The sequence below is a fragment of the Hippocampus zosterae genome, unplaced genomic scaffold (genome assembly GCF_025434085.1).
Source record: "Hippocampus zosterae strain Florida unplaced genomic scaffold, ASM2543408v3 HiC_scaffold_296, whole genome shotgun sequence".
Lineage (NCBI taxonomy): Eukaryota > Metazoa > Chordata > Actinopteri > Syngnathiformes > Syngnathidae > Hippocampus > Hippocampus zosterae.
The window spans coordinates 6,907-27,530 of record NW_026262860.1 but is presented as its reverse complement, the minus strand read 5'-3'; the positions used below and the strand labels follow the sequence as shown (position 1 = coordinate 27,530).

Here is a 20,624-nt window from a genome sequence, read left to right as displayed (position 1 = left end):
TCAGGAACAGGCTGATCGGGTAGAACTTGTCGTTGACTTCGATGAACTCGTCGCCAAGGGCGTTGATGACGACGGGGCTGGGCTCCAGCTCGGGCTTGCGGAAGATGAGGCAGTCGGGGGTGCGGGGCTGGTGGTACTTCTTGAAGGGGTCGTGCAGGAAGAGGTCGTTGCGGGGCTTTTTCTTGCGGCGGTCCATGAGCTGGATGCCCTCGGGCAACTTGGAGCACATCCTGCGCAGACACCTGATCATTAAAATGGGGGCGGGGTTCTAGACGATAAAGGCGGTCGAGATCAGGAAGAAGAATGCCAGCACGCTCTTCAACAGTGCCGGGCTGACCAGTCACCCTGCCCAAGCTGCGGGACTTCCACGCCTCCTTCCGGGGCATCTGCGACAACTTCTCCATCGACGAGCACGAGTTCGAGCACATCTTCGGGTCAGCAAGGCCACCTTCGTCATCTGGGACACCGACAACAACGGGCTGGTCGACTCCATCGAGCTGTTCGTGGGACTGGCCATCTTCTCCAACATGAAGCTCGACGAAAAGGTGCGCTTCGTGTTCGACCTGATCGACTTCAACGAACTGGGCACCCTCACCCGCACCGACGTGGCCCTGCTCATCAACTGCTGCCTCAGCGCCGCCTGCAAGGTCTACTCCATCACCGCGGACCTCAGCGTGGCCGACATAATCGAGTTCGCGAACAAGCACTTTTCGGAGAAGGTGAGCATCGCGGAGGCGATAAAGGCGGTCCGGACCGTGCCCGACATCAGCGCCTTCTTCGCCATCTGCGAGGCCGTCAAGGACCAGGGCTGACCGAGTCAATCATTATATCGAATGGATTTCGACCTGTGCCTCGACGACAACTCGCTGGACTAGACTCTGCTCAAGCTCGCCGAGGAGGAGCACACCCAGCTGTAGCCCTGCCTCCGCCCTCCGCCTCGCAGGTACGTCTCCGCCACCAAAAACACCCTCACCAACTTGGCAATGCCCTCAAGAGGTTCATCCAGACCAGTCCTGCGGCGGCCCGCATCGCAAATTAGCAAGGCGCAGACCCCGTAGAGTTCGGGCGGTGGGCTGGGCGGCTACGGCTACGGCATATGAAGGACTTCGAGCGGGCGTGGCAGAGTATCGATTTTAACCAGGCTTTCAAGGAGGTCAGCAGGTGGTTCTTGGAGCACGAGGCCACCGCCTATCTGTTCAACAGCCAGGTCAGGCTGGAGGGAAGGCCAGTCTTCCTGCGCGTGCTGCACGCAGTCCACTCCGCCAGCTTCACTGGCTCGCTCGAGAAACTGCTATGATCGCGATCAGTCAGGACAGCCTGAGCACCTTCTGCCGCTCGCCCGGCCGCTTCTTGCTCGCCCTGGTCTGCACTCTCCTGCCGTGTCCCTCCGCTAAGGCCAGGATCTCCTGCTCGTCGTTCTCATCGATTGCGAACAGATACAGCGAGCCTTCAGGGCTGAGGCATGACAGCCCGTGTCGCAGCATGCGCCGGGTCACTTCCATCCCCCTCACGCCGCCCGAATAGGATAAGTCGACCAGGTTGCCCCCGTCGCCCAGCCCGTAATCTCCCTTCTTCTCGGCCCAGGCCCGCAGCTTTTCCGGCAGTCTCGCATGAAACCCTGCGTGCTCATCCACCTCTGTGGGCACGTAGGGAGGGTTGATGATCACGAGGTCAAAGAATCCAGAAATTCCTGAGCCTGCGTCTGAAAGGACGGTATCGATGTTGTTCACTCCGTGGAAGGCCGAGTATCGCTGGGTCATCAGGCAAGCGTCAACGCTGATGTCCGCGGCCAGGCACCAACTGTCCGGCAGCAGGCGGGCCACATGGACGGACAGGATGCCACTACCGCAACCGAGCTAGAGCACGCGCCGGACTCCCTCCATGCTGGGCACGTCCTCCTGCAGGACCGAGAGCAGCAGGAAGGAGTCGGCCTCAGGCTTGTAGACGAATGAGAATTCGGTGGGGGTGGCAATTTCGCAGTACTCGAGGAACATGATGCTTCACCAATCACTTCTCAGTAATAGGTCTGGGCCATGGGGCGGGGCGGGCGCTTGCCCCCGCCCGCGGTCATGACGTGCCGGTAGCGCTGCAGCATGCGGTCCCCGGGGTTGCTGGCCGACGACTCCCTGCGGTTGAAGTTGGTCGGCATCGAGTCCATCCCCGTCTCGTTTATGTAAAACTGGTTTATCTCCACCGAGTTGAACGACTCGAATGCGTTTTCCCCGATGTGCACCCCGAACCCCTTCCGCCAGACGTCCACCCCCGCTGCGTCGTCTTGGTCTGGGGCCGCTCGCGGGTCTTGTGTTCGCTCAGCTTCCGGGTGGCCCGCTGCACTGACTGGAGGTCAGAGCCCCTGCGCCCTCGAGTCTCACCTGCTTCCTTCAACTGCTCGTTTTCCTTCTGAAGAAGGAAAAGCTCACGGTCCTTATCAAGGATCGCTTTTTTACTGTCTTCCAGCTCCTCTCGAAGGGCCTTGTTCGATTTGAGTAACTAGCGGACCATGCGGATGGAGTCCACCAGGTGCTCCGAGAAGTTCTGGTACTGGGGGCTCTCGGAGGGGGTCGGAACCTCCTGGTCAATCATGCGGATGTGTTCGTTGGCATGCTCCAGCTCCGCAGTCAATTCCGCCACCTGCCTGCGCAGCTCCGAAACCTGCTTGGTCTGAGGATCGTCATTACGGACAGGGCGGTTGGTGATGTAGGCCGTCTTGGTGGCGTAGGTGAGGGTGGAGACGTTTTCCTCATAGAAGGCGTCGTGGGGGTTGATGCAGGCGACCATCAGGCAGTAGCTGTTGCCACCTATCGACTGCTTCAGAATTGAGGTCAGCTTGCTGTCCCTGTACGGAACGAAGTCCTTGCCCAGCTTGCCCTTCGACTGTTCGGTGAGAGTGTTGATCACGTGTCGCAGGGTGAACAGTGACTTGTTGATGTCGATGCTCTCCTTGGCCTGCCGCCCCTCCGCCCCTGTCAGGCCGATCCGCTCCGAGCCCGCCAAGTCCACGATCGCCAACCTGCTGGTCAGGATGGCTGATGGGGCCTTGTTGTCGAAAGACTCCACCCTGATTTCAAGAATAGCGTGGGACCTGGATGAGCTCATGTTGAGACGATGGCTGGCGGTGATGCGTTGTCGGAGTCCACGCTGGAAATGCTTGAGCAGGTCGTCCGCAGTCCTGCACTCAAAGACGAACAGGTTCTCGACCGAGAACTGGTCCTGCTTGGTCCAGCGCAGCTTGAGCCCACCCTCCCCACAGGCAGGGTTTAAAAGGTCGTATATTTTTTCGTTGTAGAGCTGCATGTAACTGACATACACTGAGTACGTCCGGTCAGTCCGCTCCCGACTCTGCTGAAGATCTCGCGTACGGCCCGTGGCACCATCCCAGCGCTGGTGCTCTCTTTAGGGGCCACGGGCTCGCCCTTGCTGTAGTCGAAGCCGTCGATCGTGTAGGTCTTGCCTGACGCGGTCTGCCCGTAGGCGAAGAGAGTGGCGTGGTAGCCGTCGATTAGCTTGCTGACCAGGTGGCTGACGTTACAGCCTCGATAGACCTCTTCCTGGGAGAGGCCGGGAGGAAAGAGCTGATCGAAGGCGAACTTGCGCTGGTCCTGAAGGACCACTGCATTCTGGTCGGGGCAGAACTCGATCTGCGAGTTGGTGTAGCCCCGGGCCTCCTCCTCAGGCAGGAAGGGCCGAGCCCTCACTGCCACCTTAATTCGAGTGGCTGACATTATATATCCGACCATGATATGGCTGTGCTCTGGGCTGGCGCTTGCCCAGGACTACCCCTTTTCCCAGGTAGACGGCTCCTCCTTCTCCAACCTCGAGTCTTTCCGCACCAAGACCTACTAGATCAACGCCTCCATCGACTTTGAGGCCAAGGTGGTCTCCTCGGAGGTGCATTACAACTTCTCGATTCTGAAGAGCACCGACCACCTGATTTTGGACCTGGCGGGGCTGCGGTGGAGTCGGTCAAGCACATCGACGCCCTCACTCGCAAGCAGACCGACCTGCCCTTCTTGGTCACCTACCCCGAGTCCTTCAAGTAGCTAGGAGGATACCTCAACATAACCTTGCCCAAAAATCACTCTGCCATCTTCCGCCACCTGGGCGTTGCGATCAAGTGCCACACCACCGGAGAGTTTCCGAGCGTGGCCTCCATTAACTGGCTGGCCAAGGAACAGACCGCTGACCAGACCAGCCCTACATGTACACCCAAAGCGAGACCATCTACACAAGGTCCATCTTCCCCTGCCAGGACAGTCCCTCGGTAAAGAGCACCTATCTTGCCACGGTGCGCACTCCCCCCGGCATCCGTGCCTTCCTGAGCGGCAACCTAACGGATTTCCAGGAGCAGGCCTATGGCAACATACAGAGCTTCAACCAATCGATTCCGATCCCCAGCTACTTGTTTGCGATGGTGGCAGGTGCTCTGCAGAAGGTGTACCTCGATGAGCGAATTGCAGTGATCACCGAGCCATCGAGGATGGCTGCGGCCTTGCGCGAGCTCGAGGACGCGGCTATCTACTTGTCCATGCTCTAGGAGTACACCAACATGGAGTACCCCTGGAACGAGTACGCGATCGTAATCCTGCCGCCTGCCTTTCCAATGGGCGGCATGGAGAACCCCTTCGTGACCTTCGCAAGCCCGAGCATTATCGTGGGCGACCAGTCAAACATCAACGTGGCCATCCACGAGATGGCCCACTCCTGGACGGGCAACACCGTCACGTGCCGCAATTGGAGCAGCTTCTGGCTCAACGAGGGCTTCACCGTGTTCCTGGAGAATGAAATCAACCGTGAGTTTTACAGCGAGGACCTGTACAACGTCATCGGTTACATGCAGCAGAAGGACCTCAACCGCACAGTCGAGGCGCTGGGGCTGGACAACCCCTACACGGCTCTGAACCCTCGCCTCCACCACGAGAACCCCGACGACGCATACACAATTGTGCCGTACTACAAGGGCTTCGAGTTCCTGACGTATGTGCAGGGCCTGGTGGGACGCAAGATCATGCAAGAGTTCATCGGGATCTACCTGCTCCGATACGAGGGAGAAAGCATAACCTCCCACGAAGTGTTCGTCTACATGCGGTACTTCTTCACCCTCAAGGCTAAGCGCGAGGCCTTCGATAAGATCAACTGGGACCACTGGATCAACGGCACTGGCTATTCCCCCGTCCATCTCTCCTTCCAGCGCAGCCTCTCGACGATCTCTTCAAGATGGTCGACCTCTTCAAGGCTCAGGACCCCCAGTTCGACCAGCTGTTCAGTGCCCTCATAACGGATCACTCAGTGCTCAGCACCAAGCTCCAGACGATCTTCTTCCACTAGATCCGGACGGCGACGCCATAGGACCCAGCTCGGGCGCAGGCCCTGGACGAGGCCTACGACATATCGCAGAAGGTGAACAACTTGGAGGTGCTGGTTCCGTGGTTCGAGTACTGTCTGAGCAGCGGCTATATGGATGCAGTGCCAGCGATCGACGCGCGAGTGCTGACCCAGATCGGCAGGCTGAAGTTCATCCGCCCGCTCTACAACGCGATCAACTAGCGGGACCACGAGCAGGCGGCAGCCCTATTCGAGAAGAACAGGCACCTGTACCACCCGATCGCAGTCACGCAGATTGCCAGGGACATCGGGGTTGGCCGGGCCTTCTGATCATCATCGCTTGTGTGCGGGCTGGTTGTCCACCCGGATCGCCTCGAAGAATGTCAGCACTTCGGGGCAGGTGCGGGCCACCTTTATGAGGTCCGCCACTGTTACCTTCCCAGGGCCAAACTCGCGCCCCACGAACTCGGTGATGTCGGGGACGCTCACCTCTGCCGGGATGGAATAGACCTTGAAGGCGGCGCTCAGGCAGCAGCTGACCAGGAAGGCCAGGTCGGTGGGGCCGATCGCGTCCATCTCGTTGAAGTCGACCAGGTCGAACAGAAAGCGCACCTTGTCCTCCTGCTTCATGTCCCCGAAGATGGCCAACCCTGTGAACAACTCCAGTGAGTCCACCAGCCCGTTCCCGTCGCTGTCCCAGAACGGCTCCTCCACTCCGAAGACGTGCTCGAACTCCAGCAGGTCCATCGAAAGGCTGTCACAGATGCACTTGAACCCCGCGTGGTAGTCCCGCAGCCGTGCCAGACTGACTGGTCAGCCCGGGACTGTTCAGCAGCGAGCTCGCATTCCGGCAGTACGCATTATCTCGGACCTTCAGCAGCCCGGCCCCCATTTAAATCACTTCTGCCGTCCCAGCAGCCCCCGCACGATGAACTTCATCCCAGTCCCGTCTTCCCTGCTCAGCCCGTCCAGCTCCTCCAGCAGCTCGTCCGCCAGGCTGGTTGCCAGCAGCCGTGCCTTCTCGCAGCCCCGCTGCTCCCGCACCAAACGCGCGATCTCCTTGCACTGCTCCGCCGGAATATTCTTCTGCTCCATGGCCAGGGCGATTACCTCCTGCGCGGACTCAGAGCCCTGGGTAAGTGGGAAGTACGCTGGTAGGTTGACGATTCCCTCCGCCAGGTCACCAAGGATGGGCTTACCCAGGATGGCGGGGTCACCTTCGAAGTCGAGGATATCGTCGATCATCTGGAACACGAGACCGATCTTCTGTCCCTGGCTGAAGAGCTGCCGGTGCAGCTCCGGAGGTAGTTGCAGCAGCTGGGCCACTCCTCGCAGCGCGTTGGAGATGAGGGAGCCGGTCTTGAAGTGCGACTTTAAGAGGTAGCGCTCAAACAGGTCGCGAGGGGCGGGGCGGCCCTTTTCTGCCTGGTAGACCTCACCGCTAGTGAGGTCCTCAATGATCGCGGCGTATATCTGGTACATCCGGACGTCCCCTAGCTCATAGACCTTCTTGGCCGACCGAGCGATGATGTAATCGCCGGCGAACAGAGTGGCCCGTTCCCCAAACACCAGGTGGTGCGCCTTGAGTCCCCGCCTCGTGGCGCTGTGGTCGATGATGTCATCGTGCATCAGGCTGGCGATGTGGATGCACTCCACCAAGCCCGACCACAGCCGGCACTTCTCCCGCAGCCTGGCTATGTCTTCGGGACTACGAGCGAGGCTTGCATAGTTTTCGAAGGCCGCCATCACGAGGGTGGGGCGGACCAGCTTGCCCTGGGCCGAGAAGTAGTAAGCACTGGCAGTATCAAGCTCTTCGAGTTATCCACGCAGCACTTCGGAGACCAGCTGGCTGTAGAGTCCGGTAGTCGACTCCCGTACACGCTTGAAGTTGGCCTCACTGCAGTTCAGTCTGCCGAACTTGGCTTGGAAGGCGGCCAGCCTGGCTTCCCAATCCTGCCCGAAGGTCTAGTGGTGGGGCTGCTCCCTGTCTACAAAGGCGCTGATCTCGGTGCGGGGGTCTATGGCCTCGGCCACTTGTGAGGCGAGTCGTCTGCAGCCCAGCAGCGCCCGCATTGATAATGGACTAGGAATTTGAGCTGCTACTGCGAGGTGACCCCAGCAAGATGGATGTCCGTGCGATGATCCGCGAGATCAAGAAGTGCGGGCGCTGCGAGACGCACTGCTACAAGCTGGAGAACGAGCTGTTTCCGGGGCAGGATCCGAAGACCTGCCGGGAGCGGGTGGTGGACCGGCTGATCGAGGACGCGATCGCCAAGAAGACTGACGAGCAACTGAACCGGATGTTCTTCAGCGCGATATAGGGCCGGAAGGAGCTGTATCGGATGCTGAGGGACACTGCGGAGTATGGCTCCTTCGAGAGCCTGTTCCTGCAGGAGTAGCTGGACGAGCAGAGCAAGGAAATCAACGCCGCTAAAAAGGCCTTCGAGAATCTCAAGCGCGAGCAAGTGCGCCTTAACCTGCAGAAAGAAAACGAGATGCGCGCCTTCCGCGAGACCGAAAACGCCCTGCGCCGCAGGCTGGAGGAGGTCGACGACCACATCGTCTACCTCCGCAAGCACTTCGTCCTGAGCGAGCAGTCTTCGTGATTCACTATACTGAGCACTGGTAGATGCGGGCGCGGGTGGCCGGAAAGCGGTCCTTCCATCGGCCGCGCTGAGTCTCTTCGTAAAAGTTGGTCAGTCGCAGCTCGTCCAGTCCCAGCGTCTGAAACAGACCCTCCAGCACTGCCTCCTTGCTCCCGTCGAAGAAGTAGTCCCTGGTCAGTCGCTCACGTGAGGCACAGCTCGAGCTTGCGCAGGGCTGAGCAGGGTTGCAGCAGACTTGCCAGGCGCTAGTAGGAGCGCAGTTCGGTCAGGCTGGTCAGGGCGGCACTAGCCCAGCGGACTTGTCAGCAAGGCACTCGCTGGTGAGCTCTGTACTTGCTCCAGCGGTCGTAGTGCAGATCAAGCCTCAGCTCGACCACCTGGGCCAGGGCCTAAAGGTCGACTCGCTGTTCTAGGTTGTAGATGCTGCCTTCGAGTTTCAGGCTGGTCAGAACTTCACGGATTTTCGTCCGATTGCCAGAATTACGAGATAGTTCGAACAGGCTTTGATGCAGCAGGGCCTGGCGATACTGAGTAAACGGCAGACACAACAGTTTCCGTGAGAACTTCATCACGCGCTGCAGACACTGGGTCAGGCAGTGCTGCAGACGAGGCAGAATCATCAAATATGACCTGCATGCTCTGAGTTTAAGGCCCTGCGACCGGGCCTCGAAGCGAACAGTCAGGCGTTTCATCCACTTAGCTCAACTCGACCTCGTTGACCTCAATTGCTTGTTGCAAGGGTTCAAGATTCGAGACATAATACTTACTGTTCTCCAGTTATGAGTGCTATGTGTTTTTGGCCAGGTTCAACTACTACTCCAACTTGCTGGATAAGCCTTTCCCCATTACTGCTCCCTTGCATGCTGCCGACACCTACACAAACTCGATTTCACGATCGGGGTTTGTATTTCTGAAGGGTCTGCCCTGGCCGCATCCTTTTCGTCCTGCACCAAGACATGCCAGTAGATCGTTCTCAGTTTTCCTGGGGTCTTGACCTTTTAAGCGCTGTCGGGATGAACACCCTCTATGCCTGCTGTCCGCAGGAGTTGAGTCTCTGGGCAAGACCCTTGACCGTGGAGGCAAGTCCGCAACCTTGAGCGATTCGCCCCTGGTCCTGCAAAAAGCCTCAGGCAGCATGAAGGTAGATGATTTGGGTCGAGAACACGGCTTATGCTTTTCAAGAGGAACTGGCGATACCCTGCGCTCAGGTTATCCCGTCTCGATTGGGAATAGGACTAATTAGCTGAACGCCTTGCTTTCGAACAGGGTTTTCAGCGAGCGAGGCAGAAATTAAGTCCGGGCCGCCAGACTCTAGGTGAACAGTTCTAAGGTGCGAGCCTCAGGATGGGCCTTCATGATGTCGAAGAGAGCCTTCTCGACCCGGTGGTGCTCTGCGCGCAGGGTTCCAGTGATGCTCCTGCTGAGACGGGCGAAGTACCGCTTGAGAAGGCTCAGGGCCTGGACAATTGAAATGTTCATAACAGATAATATCACTTGCGGCGGTGATGCGAGACCTCGAACCTGCCCCGGCTGGATCTTTGCAGCTGGGCCTTCGACTTGCTCTTGGGCCGCTGGGTGACCGCCCCCTCCCGCTGGCTGTTTTCCTTGCAGGACTGACCCAGGTTGGCCTCCGCCAGCACCTGCCGGGACAGTCGCACAGCCGTCAGGAAATCGCTGTCCTGGATGCTTGAGAGCTTGAGCAAAGGCAGGGTAATTTTCTTGGTGCGGCAGGAGTAGTGGACGAGCTTGTGCTATGTGTCAAAGAGAACTTGCTTGTCCTGCCGGAAAGACACCTGCACTAGTCCTTTGCTTAGTTTGAACACCACGGCCTCCGGCTTGTTCAGCCACCGCTTCACAAATACCCGCGGATGCTGAGGCGGACTCCACTCCGAGCAATGGAACTCGTCCGCCAGCTGCAGGATGGTGGCCTTGGCTGCGGAGCACTCCTCGCTGTGGGCGCACTCGTCGAGGCCAACCTCTTTGACAGCCTCCTTCGAGTAGAAGAGAAGCTTATTTACTCCTAAAGTGACAGTCCCTTTCCCCTTATCGCTGACAAATCCGACCCCTGCCCCCTGGATGAAATAGCCCAAGTATTTACGTTCCCCTCGCCGAAGAATTTATGTTCAGGCCACGAAAAAGGCGGGCTCCGTCTGCTTGGCCAGCAGGTCCGCGAGGTACGGGCTGCTCTTCAGCGAGTTGCGGTATACTGAGAGCGACTTGGGGATGCCCTTTGGCAAGAGCTCTTGCGCAGAATCTTGTGAGACATTCGGTGTGTCTGCAAGGACTTCTCCGCAAAGCTGCCCTTTGTCTTGGTCAGCGCAGTGGCAGGGCGGGGCTTGGCCAACTCGAGCACCTGCTGCTTGGACAGGGGACAGGCCAGGGTGCAGACCGGCAGGCTGTCGGGCACAGTCTGGACCGTGAAGAACGGGTGAAGAACAAGCTCGTCAGTAGTGGCCCTTCTATGCGGCTCCACGATAAGACAGCAACCGATCAGGTCCTTAAGGCTTTCAGGCAGCTCGATGTTGTCGGGATACGAGTAGTAGCCCGCCTTGATGAGGTCGTAGGTCTCCTCAATGCTGCTGGTCTCGAAGGGGGGCCTGCCGATCGCCATTGTGTAGGCGATCACCCCGAAGCTCCAGATGTCCACTTAGAAGGAGTGGCCCTGACTGTCCTTTCTGATGATTTAAGGGGCGATGTAATTGGGAGTCCCGCAAAGGGTCTGCCTGCGGTCGGAGGGCGAGTCCAGCTGTGCCGCAGCCGAGGTCGCCCACCTTGAGGCGCATCCCGCCAGCCAGAAACAGGTTACCGAGTTTGAGGTCACGGTGGATGACCAGCTTGCCGTGCATGTAGACGATCGCGTCCAACAGCTGCCTGAGGTAAAACCTGAGCTCAAGATCGTGCAGGCGCTTTCGTCGGTGCATCAGCTCGCTGAGAGTCTGGTTCTGGCATAGTTCAAGGAGAATATAGACGTTATCATCGTCCTCGAAGAAGTGCTCGAAGCGTACCACGTGGGGACAGTCCAGGCTCCGGTGGATTTTGATCTCCGTGAGCAACTCTGGTCAGGAGACTGACTTTCCGGCGTGCGCTTGACCGTTCCAGCGAGGCCTTGGGAATGATCTTGCCCGCAAACTCCCTGCCGCGGAAAGTCATCTCGTAGCACTTCGCAAACCCCCCACGGCCCAGGTACTTGCCCAGTCTGAACTCGCGGGCAGGCCCGCCTTCCTGCACCTCGTGGATGACCGAGTCCAGCTCCTGTGACATCTCCGGGTCGCTGTTCATAATCAAATTATAACGGAATCAGTTAAGCAGTCAGTGTCCGCGAGTCGCCTGGCTTGCCTCGGTCCGGCCTGCCTCTGCGAAAACGGGCTCGTTGCCCTCCTCCTCTAGCATCTCACCGGAAAGCTTGCTGTGCAGCCTGGCCTTGATCTCTTTGCGCAGGAACCTGATTCGCAGTTAGTTTTCGCTCAATTCGTTTTCTTTCTTGAGAAAGGCCCTGTCTATCCCTGCCCTCCTTTGCTTTTTCTGCTCGAGACTGAACTTCAGTTCTTTGACCCTCCTCATCATCGGCCCGACTTCGGAGGACTCTGCTTCTTCGGCCAGATGCAGCTTCTCTCGTAAGGCGTCCAAGTCCTTTTCGGATGGGTGGTCTGGTAAAAATTTGAGCTCGCGCTGGGCTTTTGCAGCCTTCGCCTTCTCCTCCTGAAGCTGTCTGTCTGAGCTCAGCAGGAGCCTGTGCTTGCTGAGGATGACTGTCTTCAGGCGAGCGAGTTATTCAGCCAAATCGTCGATTTCCCCCTGCTTCTCGCGTATTTATTGCAGCCTTTCTTCTTGCAGGGTGATGCCAGAAACGCTGAACTGCCTTTGTCTGCCCTGCCTCAACTCCCTCTTCCGTGCCTGCAGCTCTTGCACGCTCCGAGTGAGGTCCATCAACTCGCTCTGCTTCTCGAGCAGTACCGCGCCGAGGTCGTCTCTCGGGCCGAGGCCCAGCTCATCCCTGAGCCTGGCTATCTTCTGGGCGAGATGCCTGGCCTCGGCCGGGCGGTCGAGTCGGTCGCTGAAGGAACCAATGATCCTACTAATTTCCCCGCGGAGTCTGCTGTTTTCAAGGACCAAGGCCTCCTTATCCTCGCAATTCATAAAATGCATGCTTGACTCACCCGAAGACCCCCTTGCTGAGCTCCTTCTGGTAGCAGGTGAAGACTTTGCCCCCGAAGTTGCACTGGATGCGATTTCGCCCAGAAAAGGTGAAGGCGGGCACGTAGTCCCCCTTCTCAAGCACAATCCTGAGCTTGCCCAGGTCTTCTTCCATCTTCTGCTTGCTCTCTTCGTTGATCTTGCTGACTCCTTCCCTCCGGATGTTCAATATCCCGCCCAGTAGCCCGTCCTCATCATCCTTGCGCTTCCCGCCCTTGTTCTTCTCCTCCAGCTTGGTCTTCTGCCATTCCTCGGTTTCGGACGGGGTCACCGGGTTCAAAAACTAACCGTTGTAGGTGATCCAGATGCGGGCATCAGAGTAGCGGAAGCCCATGCCGATGGTGTCGCCGTAGGACAGCTCCTTGACGCGGTTGACTACCCGATTGGCGGCCTTGATTTGTCCGATGGCGTTAATCCCTACGCCCTGGCGATTTATTTCCTTTTTAGTTTCGAGCCTGCCCACCTCGCAGTATCCGAATTCCAAAACCCCAGCAGGGTCGATTTCTTCAATTACCACCTCGAAGTAGGAGTCCCGATTCCCGTCGGTGTCCAGGGCGATCGACTACACGGAATCATAGCCCACCTGGCTTTCGAACACGGTGGTGCTGGTGAGGACAATACATGGACGAGCTCGATTCCATGGTGCTTACCTTGATGTCAGTGCTGCTCTGCTCGGCCAGACGTATGTTTCTAAGCCGATTTTTCATGAAAAAGTTGAGGTCGACCTAAGGCATCCGGCTTTCGGGATTGTTGTTGTAGCGAAAGATGTTGGTCTCGTAGCGGTAGTAGGTCCAGCCGAGGTAGCCGAGCACGATAGCCAAGACCAGGATGACTCCCAGCACGATCCAGACGTTCTGCTCGGCGACATGCCTGGCCCCAAAATGCTGCGGCATTATCTATTGACGTTAAGTGAGATTAGAAGAAGCCCATACTTATTTTGAATCGGGATGGGCGGGCTGGAGTGTTGCCACTAGGACCGGGACGCTGGGGTGCTGACGCCCCGCGGCTACCGCCTCGTCAAATCCAGTGAAATTTAATACATCGCCCGTCTGAACCAAGAGCTCGAGCGTGCCAAGGAATTGCACAGTGAGCCCATCCTGCACCGGGTGCTCGGCCCCGCCTTCAAAAACGATAGCAATTTCGAGATCTACGAGGGCGAGTGGGCGAACGAGTGCTACCATGGGCAGGGCAGGCTCTACAGCGACGGCTCAGTCTACGAGGGCGGGTTCAAGGATGGGCTCGCCCACGGCCAGGGTATCATCTGCTGGGCCGACGGAGATATCTACTCTGGGCAGTGGAAGAACGGCCTGTGTAGCGGCTACGGCCTGTACACCCATCTGGACGGGGCGTGCTACCGAGGGGAGTGGCGGGGCGACAAGCAGGAAGGCTTCGGGAAGGAGGTATGGCCGGACGGGTCGCACTACGAAGGGGATTACAAGGCGGGCCTGAAGGAAGGGCATGGCTAGATGATCTGGGCGGACGGCGCCTATTATAGCGGAGAATTCAAGGCCAACCTGTTCCACGGCAAGGGCAAGTACGTCTGGTCCGACGGCAAAGAGTACAGCGGCGATTGGGAGCGAGGGGAGATGCACGGACAGGGCTCGTTCGTCTGGGAGGACGGCCGGTCTTACGAGGGCGACTATGCGCATGACCAGAAGCACGGCTTCGGGGTGTTCAAGTGGCCAGACGAGACCGCCTACAAGGGGTAGTGGGAACAGGGCCTGCAGCATGGCCAGGGCGAGCTGCTGACCCGCGAGGGGGACCTGATCAAAGGCATCTGGCAACGGGGCAAGCTCAAAACTGAGTTTCCAGGCTGATTTTGAATTCACCTGCACTTTCGGTAAATCTACTCGGCGCGGACCCTGGCCCGCAGAGAAATGCACATCAGGAAGGCTCCCGAGAACTTGCGGTGAAGGGAGTAGATTTCCTCGGGGGGCGGCTTTAGCCTGTTCTTTAGCATCACCGGAATCTTCTCATAGATCTGTTTAGTGATCTCCTGCTGGCCGAAGTCGTACAACCCTGACCGAAAGGGCTCGCCCAGCTTGAGAATGCTTTCGCAGTGAGCCTCCCGCATCACCATGTTCTCCTCTCCAGTCAGGAACCCGATGTCTTTCGAAATGCTTAGGATCTTGTCGCGGTCCTTACCGATTCCCGCCTCGATCAGCTGCTTGTACTGCTGCTTGAACTACTGCCGGTAGAGGTGGGTCGCTCCGAAGTCGATGCAGATCAGGGATTTTCGCGCCCTGCTGAAGCTGAAGTTGGTCGGGTTGGGGTCCGTCTGCATCGCCTTCAGTTGGAAGATCTCGAGCAGAGTGAGCTACAAGATAAGAGCGCCTAGGAGGTCGCGCTCTTCCTGAGGTAGTCGCTCAGCATCTTTGATACTGACACCCTGCTTAAACTCCGAGATCAGGACTCTCCCGGTGCTCTGGCTGAAGGCGAGCGGCACCTCGAAGGCAGGGTGTCCCTCCAGCTCCTTGCGGTAGTCGTTCTGCAGCTCTGCCTCCTTCTTGTAGTCGCACTCTCGCAAAAGTTATTTCAGGATGGAAGGGAATAGCTTTTCGGCAAACATTGTCTTTGGCAGCGCGCCGGACAGGCTGAGCAGCTTGGTCAGAGCCCAGAAGTCGTTCTCGATGCTGTCCCGTACTCCCCGGTACTGCACCTTCACGGCCACCTCCTGCCCTTCCATTACTGCTCGGTGCACCTGCCCGATCGACGCGGCCGCAAAAGGCTTGTCCTCAAAGCTTTCGAAACGAGTCTTCCAGTCTCGGCCCAGCTCGCTGCTCATGACCTAGTTCAGTTCTTCAGTGGGCATGCAGTAGGCCTGGTTCCTGGCGATCTCGAAGGCCTGCTTTACTTCCTCGGGCACCACCTGGTCCTCCTGGATGCTCAGCACCTGCGCCAGCTTGAGAGGCGCCCCGCGTAGCTTGCAAAGCTATTGAGCGAGGTACTGCGCGGAAGAACTGCTCAGGGCTTTCCTTTAGGAGAGGCCGAGTGTGCTTGCGACCATATTGGTGCTGTTTGAAATTGCCAGGGTCGCCCCCACCTTGGCAATATGCCAAGCCCGCTTGTAGCTGCTGCTCGGCAGGCTCTTTTCGCTGAGTGTTCTGGTACTAGAGAAATTTTATTCGTCTTCGCTGATACCGGAGCTAGGTTTTTAGGTTTACTTAGGCGGATTCGAGTTCGCTGGACTTGGAACGGTGGGTTAAGAAGGTGGTGCCTGGGTAGAGGCTCTTGGCCGGTTCTAGTCTTGAAATGCGCGAGAATAAAGGGGCCCAGCAGCCGGACCCTTGGAAGGCAGCCGCGCCAGCAGGAGGGCCGCGCCGCGGAGGACGGCTGCGCAGTCGGAAAGTCGATTATTGCGGTTAAGCTTTGCCAGCAATTGCTGCATCTGTTTATTGATGGCGATTAATTTTATCGCGGAAGGGGGCAACTGCCACTCCTCGGAACAGGCCGCATGCGAGCTTGGCCTCCTTCGCAACGAGATCATCCGCCGCAGCAAGGAGACTGTCTTCCTGGCCGGCCTCGACTAGGCCCAGCTCGAAAGGTACTTCCGCTAGGAATACCAGCTGCTGAACCCCATGTCCTTCGATCTCAACCAGCTGCTGAGCGAGCCAGGGACGAAGCTGCAAAGGGGAGACGAGTGCGCGTACTTCGGGAATTTCGAGGGGGACAGACTAGATGGGAGAGGAATAATTGTCAACTGGGATGGCCGGGTCTGCTAAGGAATTTGGGAGAATGGCAGGAGGCACGGTCAAGGGGCTGAAATTTATTCATCTGGCAATTTCTACGTGGGCGCCTACTACAACAACAAGAAGCACGGGCTGGGCACGTTCTACTGGCTGCAGGGCTGCTTCCCAGGCGAGCCTGAGATGGACATGCGCATGCCGGGCAGCGCCTTCCCAGAGTACTACAAGGGCAACTGGGAGTGCGGACTGCCGTTTGGCTACGGCTAGCACGTCCGGGCCAACGGGGATCTCTACCAGGGCCAGTTCAAAAACGGGCTGAAGCACGGGGAAGGAAAGGAATCTTTCAGCAACGGAGACCGGTATATCGGGGAATTCGCTAACGGCCGTCCGGACGGCTACGGCGAGTACTATTGGGAAGACGGCAGCAGCTTCAAGGGCGACTTCAGTCACGGCCACCGTTCGGGCCACGGCGTCTGGCGCAAGCACAAGAATTCCAAAGAAGCCTACCGCGGCACTTACAAGCTAGACCAGAAGTGCGGCTACGGAGAGTACGTCTGGGAAAGCGGTGCGGTCTACCAGGGCCACTTCTTCGAGAACACGATGGACGGAGCAGGGCTGATCCTGGAGGGAGGGCGGAGGCAGCGGGTGCACTACGAGCGGGGGCGGCTGGTGCGCAGGCCGAAGAAGGCCAACCGCAGCCTCAGCTCCACCAAGAAGAAGGTGCTGAGGGGCAGCGCGGTCAAAGACTCGACGGCCAAAAAGCAGAAGGAGTTGAGTTTTCGATTGTGAATAATATGGCGTGGATGCTGCTGCTGTCAGGGCTGGCCTGGGGCGGGTACATCACCCTGCCGGCCGGGAAGGAGGTCTGCTACAGCTACCCCGCGAACACCTCCTACACCAAGTTCGTCCTCAACTTCTACACTGCTCCCAGCACAGACCCCTCGCTCTTCACCCTCAACCTCAACATCGACCAGCAGCTCTTCAAGACCTACATTCCCAAAGGCCCGATCCTTGAGACGGTCAAGCTCCCGGACTCCGCCAAGAAACGCGTCTGCCTGCTTTCCAAGGCCCCTGACACCGCCGCAGTGTACTTCGTGTTCCAGCACCACGACTATGAGCAGCAGGCAAAGGCCAAAAACGTGAGCAGGGGCAACAGCAACTCCATCACTGGACTGAACGACTCCCTGGTGCAGATCTTCGACTCCGCTGAGCAGACCTTCACAGAGTTGAGCAGGCTTAGGAGCATTCTCAAGCAGAATACCCAGAAAGAACGGGCCCTGCTGGGAGATCATCAAGGCTTTAGCCGCTTAATCAGCATCAGCCTTATGGTCGAAATCCCGATCCTGGTCGGCCTCATGATAGCGCAGTACCTGCGCCTGCGGAACGTGCTCGCCGCCCGTTGCGTGATTTGACACCATCATCGTCTGCAGAGCCGGCCCTTCCGAACCGCCTCCCGGAACAACAGCTCCTTGACGATCTCCTCCAGCACTGCCTTCTCCTGTTCCAGCTGATGGACCCTGTCACTATCGTGCAGGACTTTCTTGAGGGTGGCCTTGAGCGGCTCTGCGGGCAGATCCTTGGGCTGCAGCCGGTGCCTGTTTTCGGGGCTGCGGCTGGCCCTGCTGCGGCCGCTCAGCGAGAGGTCCGGCATCGTCTTAAGGAAGGAGGCTTGCATTCAAACTTGCAGTTAAGCAAATGCGGGATTGGCGTGGTTATGATGCCATTGTAATAAGATGGGAGGCGAGGCCGAGGGATACAGCCAGCTGGCCCTGGCCTTCATGGACAGCAAGCGAATCTGCTGCGGGGCCTTGATCCCGCCCCGCCGGTCCTACACCTAGTCTCTCCTCCAGGAGTTTTACCGGTTCAGAGATGCAAAGTGGGCTGCTGCAATCGTAAACACGGTTGAAAGGGTGTCTCAGGAAATCGCCTTCTAGGAGTCGGTGCGTCTGTGCCGGTTAATGGGCAGGGCGATCGACTAGCAGGCTACTGGCACGAAGGAGCAGGTGAGTGAGTTCAAGACCCTTCAGGAGCAGATGCGCTATAGCTACATCTCAGAAGACGAGGCCTCGGTCCTGTGCATGCGCAGGACCAAGTCGCAGTCAGTCCTGCACAACATAATGGGCGTGGCTTTCAGCGAGGAGGACCTGCTGTTCCTGCACGAGGCGGTGAGCACCTTCCAGCGGATCATGAACCTGATAAAAGAACAGCTGCGTACCACCAGCATCCCGTGGCTGGTGCTGCGGATCTTCAAGGCCGAGTTTAACAAGCTTCAGAACCGGAAGAACCATGTTGTGTTCAGCACTCTCAAGCTGTTCATCCCCTGCTTCAGGCATCTGGTCGAGATCCACTTCAGGCTGTTGGACCTGGACCAGTAGGAGGCGGAGCTGCTGCATGACCCTGCCCACATCGAGAACTACCTCACCGCCCTGCTCTGGGGGGAGATCCGCTGGATCGAGTAGCGCAAGATCATGGTCCCGGCCAGCAAGCAGCCGGCGATCGAGGTGGGCCCCGAATTCGACCAGACCAACCTCAGGCTCACATGCGGGTTCCTGAACAGCGTGGAACTGTGTCCGCAGGTGTTCATCAAGCGAATGGTGCGGTTCTACGACATGGTCAACGAGGAGCTGGCCCTCTACCACACTGAAATCGATGCCGACCTGCTCAACAGGGCCTACCTGTACATCCTCCAGGACGGAGGTCTGGACTTGACCCGGCTCTACAAGGGACTGGTGTTTGCCAAGCACTTCTGGAAGGGCTCGAAGTGCGGCAAGTCGGACTTCGGGACGGTGGTGCTGCGAGGGTCGGTGGAGCTGGCCCTCCGAGAACGGCCCGTCCGGCTAAGTCCGCTCGAGATGGAGCTGGTGGGGTCAGAATAAGCCGCTATTTGATGATTTGAATGGAAGAGAAATTCAGTGCCAAAATCGATAAGGCCAAGCTCAAGCTCGTGCTCAAAGCCACCAGCCCCTTCGAGCAGTGCCATCTCGTCCACCCCTGCTCCGCAGCCACTCTCGCCCTCAAGACTCGCCGCAAGGGTGACTCAGTCCGCTACGAAATCGAGCTCAAGAAGTTGATCCACAACGAGCGCTACAAAATGGTCGGACTCTCGAAGGGCAAATCCTTTGAGAGTCCCCAGTTCTGGGTGACCAGCTCTGCGGAGTTGAAATTCGGAGGAACCAAAGCAGGCATCCAAGAGGCGCTGGCCCTGCTCGACCGCATTTCCGCACGCAACCCCATGCTCTACAATTTTGAGATTGCACAGCTGCTCAAACCATCCAGCGAGATGGACCGCGCCTTGCGCGAACGGCGAGGTAGCTTCGATCGCCTGCAGCTGCGCGTGACCTATGACGAGGCGCAGGGGTCGGTGTGCGTGGGAGAGGGCCGGGAGGAGGTGCACTACGAGGCCTCCGCCCGGATGAACTACTAGGACTGCTTGTCTTATCTGGACGACTTGCTGGCCAACCTGAAGTACCGGCTCCTCAAGTGATAATTTGAATGTAGTCGCAAGTACTGCAGTCGCTCGAGCAAAGGCTGCAGCAGGCCTTCAAGAGTTCGGGCTCTGACCAGCTCAAGCCCATGCCCCTTACCCTACAGGACCTGGAGGGCAGCCAGCCCTTTCACAAGCTCAAGGAGCTGGATGTTCTCTACCAGCGGAAGGTCGAGCTGCTGCAGGCCAGGGTCGAGCAGCTAGAGCAAGAAAACGCCCGGCTGGCACGCAGCCAGCAGGCCGGGCAGGACGACCGAGCCAAACTAGTCGAGGAGGTGAAATACCTTCGAGAGCGCAATCGGCAGCTCGAGACCAAGCTGGTGGAAAAGGACGGGCAGCTCTTAGAACTGTCAGGCAAGGCCGAGTTCACAGTGAACCTGGAAGAGTCCCTGCGGCACACTGAGCGCAACTACCGCAACCTGGAGATCCGGGCGATCGAACTCGAGGACCTGCTGCGGGAGGCCAAGGAGCACAGCAAGGGAGTGGAGAGCATGTACGAGAGCCTGCTGGAGTCACACAACAGCCTGCTGAAGAGCGACGTGGAGAAGAACCAGCGGCTGCTGGCAGGGGCGCTGGGCCCGGGCTCGTCAGCCAAGCGCAAAAACCGATCTCGGGGAAAGGATCCCCTGTTCGACAACTGATCTGCGGTCATTATTCGTAGCTACTGCCGATCGGGTTTTTGATGGGCTCGAAGCTGCTCATCCTGCTGCGCGAGCAGTTCGACAGCTGGTTCTCCTTGTCCTCGTCCTCCAGGTGGATGTCCGCCTTGAGCGCAGTGCTGCCCGCCACCACGCCCCGAGGCGTTCTCCCTTTCCGCACGATCTCCTGGCACTTCTGCTTGTAGTTGCAGTAGATCGGCCGGTACTGGTCCTCTTGCACGTCGTGGAGGATGATATCCATCGAGTCTACGATATCCTTCTCCATGTCCAGCAGCTTCTCGAGGGTCTGTTCCCGGTGTCGGGCCTGGCACCGGTCGACCAGCTACTTACGCTGTCGCTCCAAGTGCCTGAAGACTGCTTCAAAGTACTGGTTGATCCGGACCACGTCCTTCCCTGCTGCTGCCCTTTCCTCAATCGATTCCTTGGCGGCCCGGATATCCGCCAACAGACCTTGGATTTCACTCTCCCGGGATGACTGCGTTTCCAGGTTGCGCACCGAATAGCCCTGGCTGACCAGCTGGATCGCGCACTTCTCGCAGAAGCTGCCGTCCTCTCCCTCCACCTCGAAAGTGCCTGTCTTATCGGGGTGGTAGGGGCACTTATTGAGGGTGGCGGTGATTGGCCGCACCTTGGTCTGCAGTTGCTTGAGAGGAGACTTGGAGATGGGGCTGGA

General features: G+C 58.3%; 4 protein-coding genes across 4 annotated transcripts; 1 reads left to right on the top strand and 3 right to left on the bottom strand.

Annotated features, from left to right (window-relative positions):
- Positions 1 to 1,307: 1,307 nt before the first annotated feature.
- LOC127594875 (uncharacterized) lies at positions 1,308 to 1,994 on the bottom strand. The gene is made up of 2 exons (XM_052056630.1): positions 1,870 to 1,994; positions 1,308 to 1,800 (listed from the first exon to the last, which is right to left on the bottom strand). Exons 1-2 carry the CDS (start codon positions 1,992 to 1,994, stop codon positions 1,308 to 1,310), a joined length of 618 nt encoding a protein of 205 aa, XP_051912590.1.
- A 20-nt stretch (positions 1,995 to 2,014) lies between these two features.
- Positions 2,015 to 3,722, bottom strand: LOC127594874 (chromosome-associated kinesin KIF4A-like). The gene is given in 4 exon segments (XM_052056627.1): positions 2,015 to 2,280; positions 2,373 to 2,400; positions 2,500 to 3,317; positions 3,320 to 3,722. Coding segments are annotated over 4 exon segments (1,515 nt in total).
- A 2,497-nt stretch (positions 3,723 to 6,219) lies between these two features.
- Positions 6,220 to 7,068, bottom strand: LOC127594873 (uncharacterized). The gene has a single exon (XM_052056626.1). It carries the CDS (start codon positions 7,066 to 7,068, stop codon positions 6,220 to 6,222), a length of 849 nt encoding a protein of 282 aa, XP_051912586.1.
- Positions 7,069 to 13,069: 6,001 nt separating this feature from the next.
- On the top strand, positions 13,070 to 13,939 carry LOC127594872 (radial spoke head 10 homolog B-like). Its single transcript, XM_052056625.1, is given in 2 exon segments — positions 13,070 to 13,073; positions 13,182 to 13,939. Coding segments are annotated over 2 exon segments (762 nt in total).
- Positions 13,940 to 20,624: the final 6,685 nt, after the last annotated feature.

Coding starts and splice junctions, on each gene's coding strand:
- LOC127594873 (XM_052056626.1), bottom strand. CDS start 7,068: ATGGCGGCCTTCGAAAACTATGCAAGCCTCGCTCGTAGTCCCGAAGAC.
- LOC127594875 (XM_052056630.1), bottom strand. CDS start 1,994: ATGTTCCTCGAGTACTGCGAAATTGCCACCCCCACCGAATTCTCATTC. Junction 1,801..1,869: donor CCCAGCATGGAGGGAGTCCG/GCGCGTGCTCTA, acceptor GCTGCCGGACAG/TTGGTGCCTGGCCGCGGACA.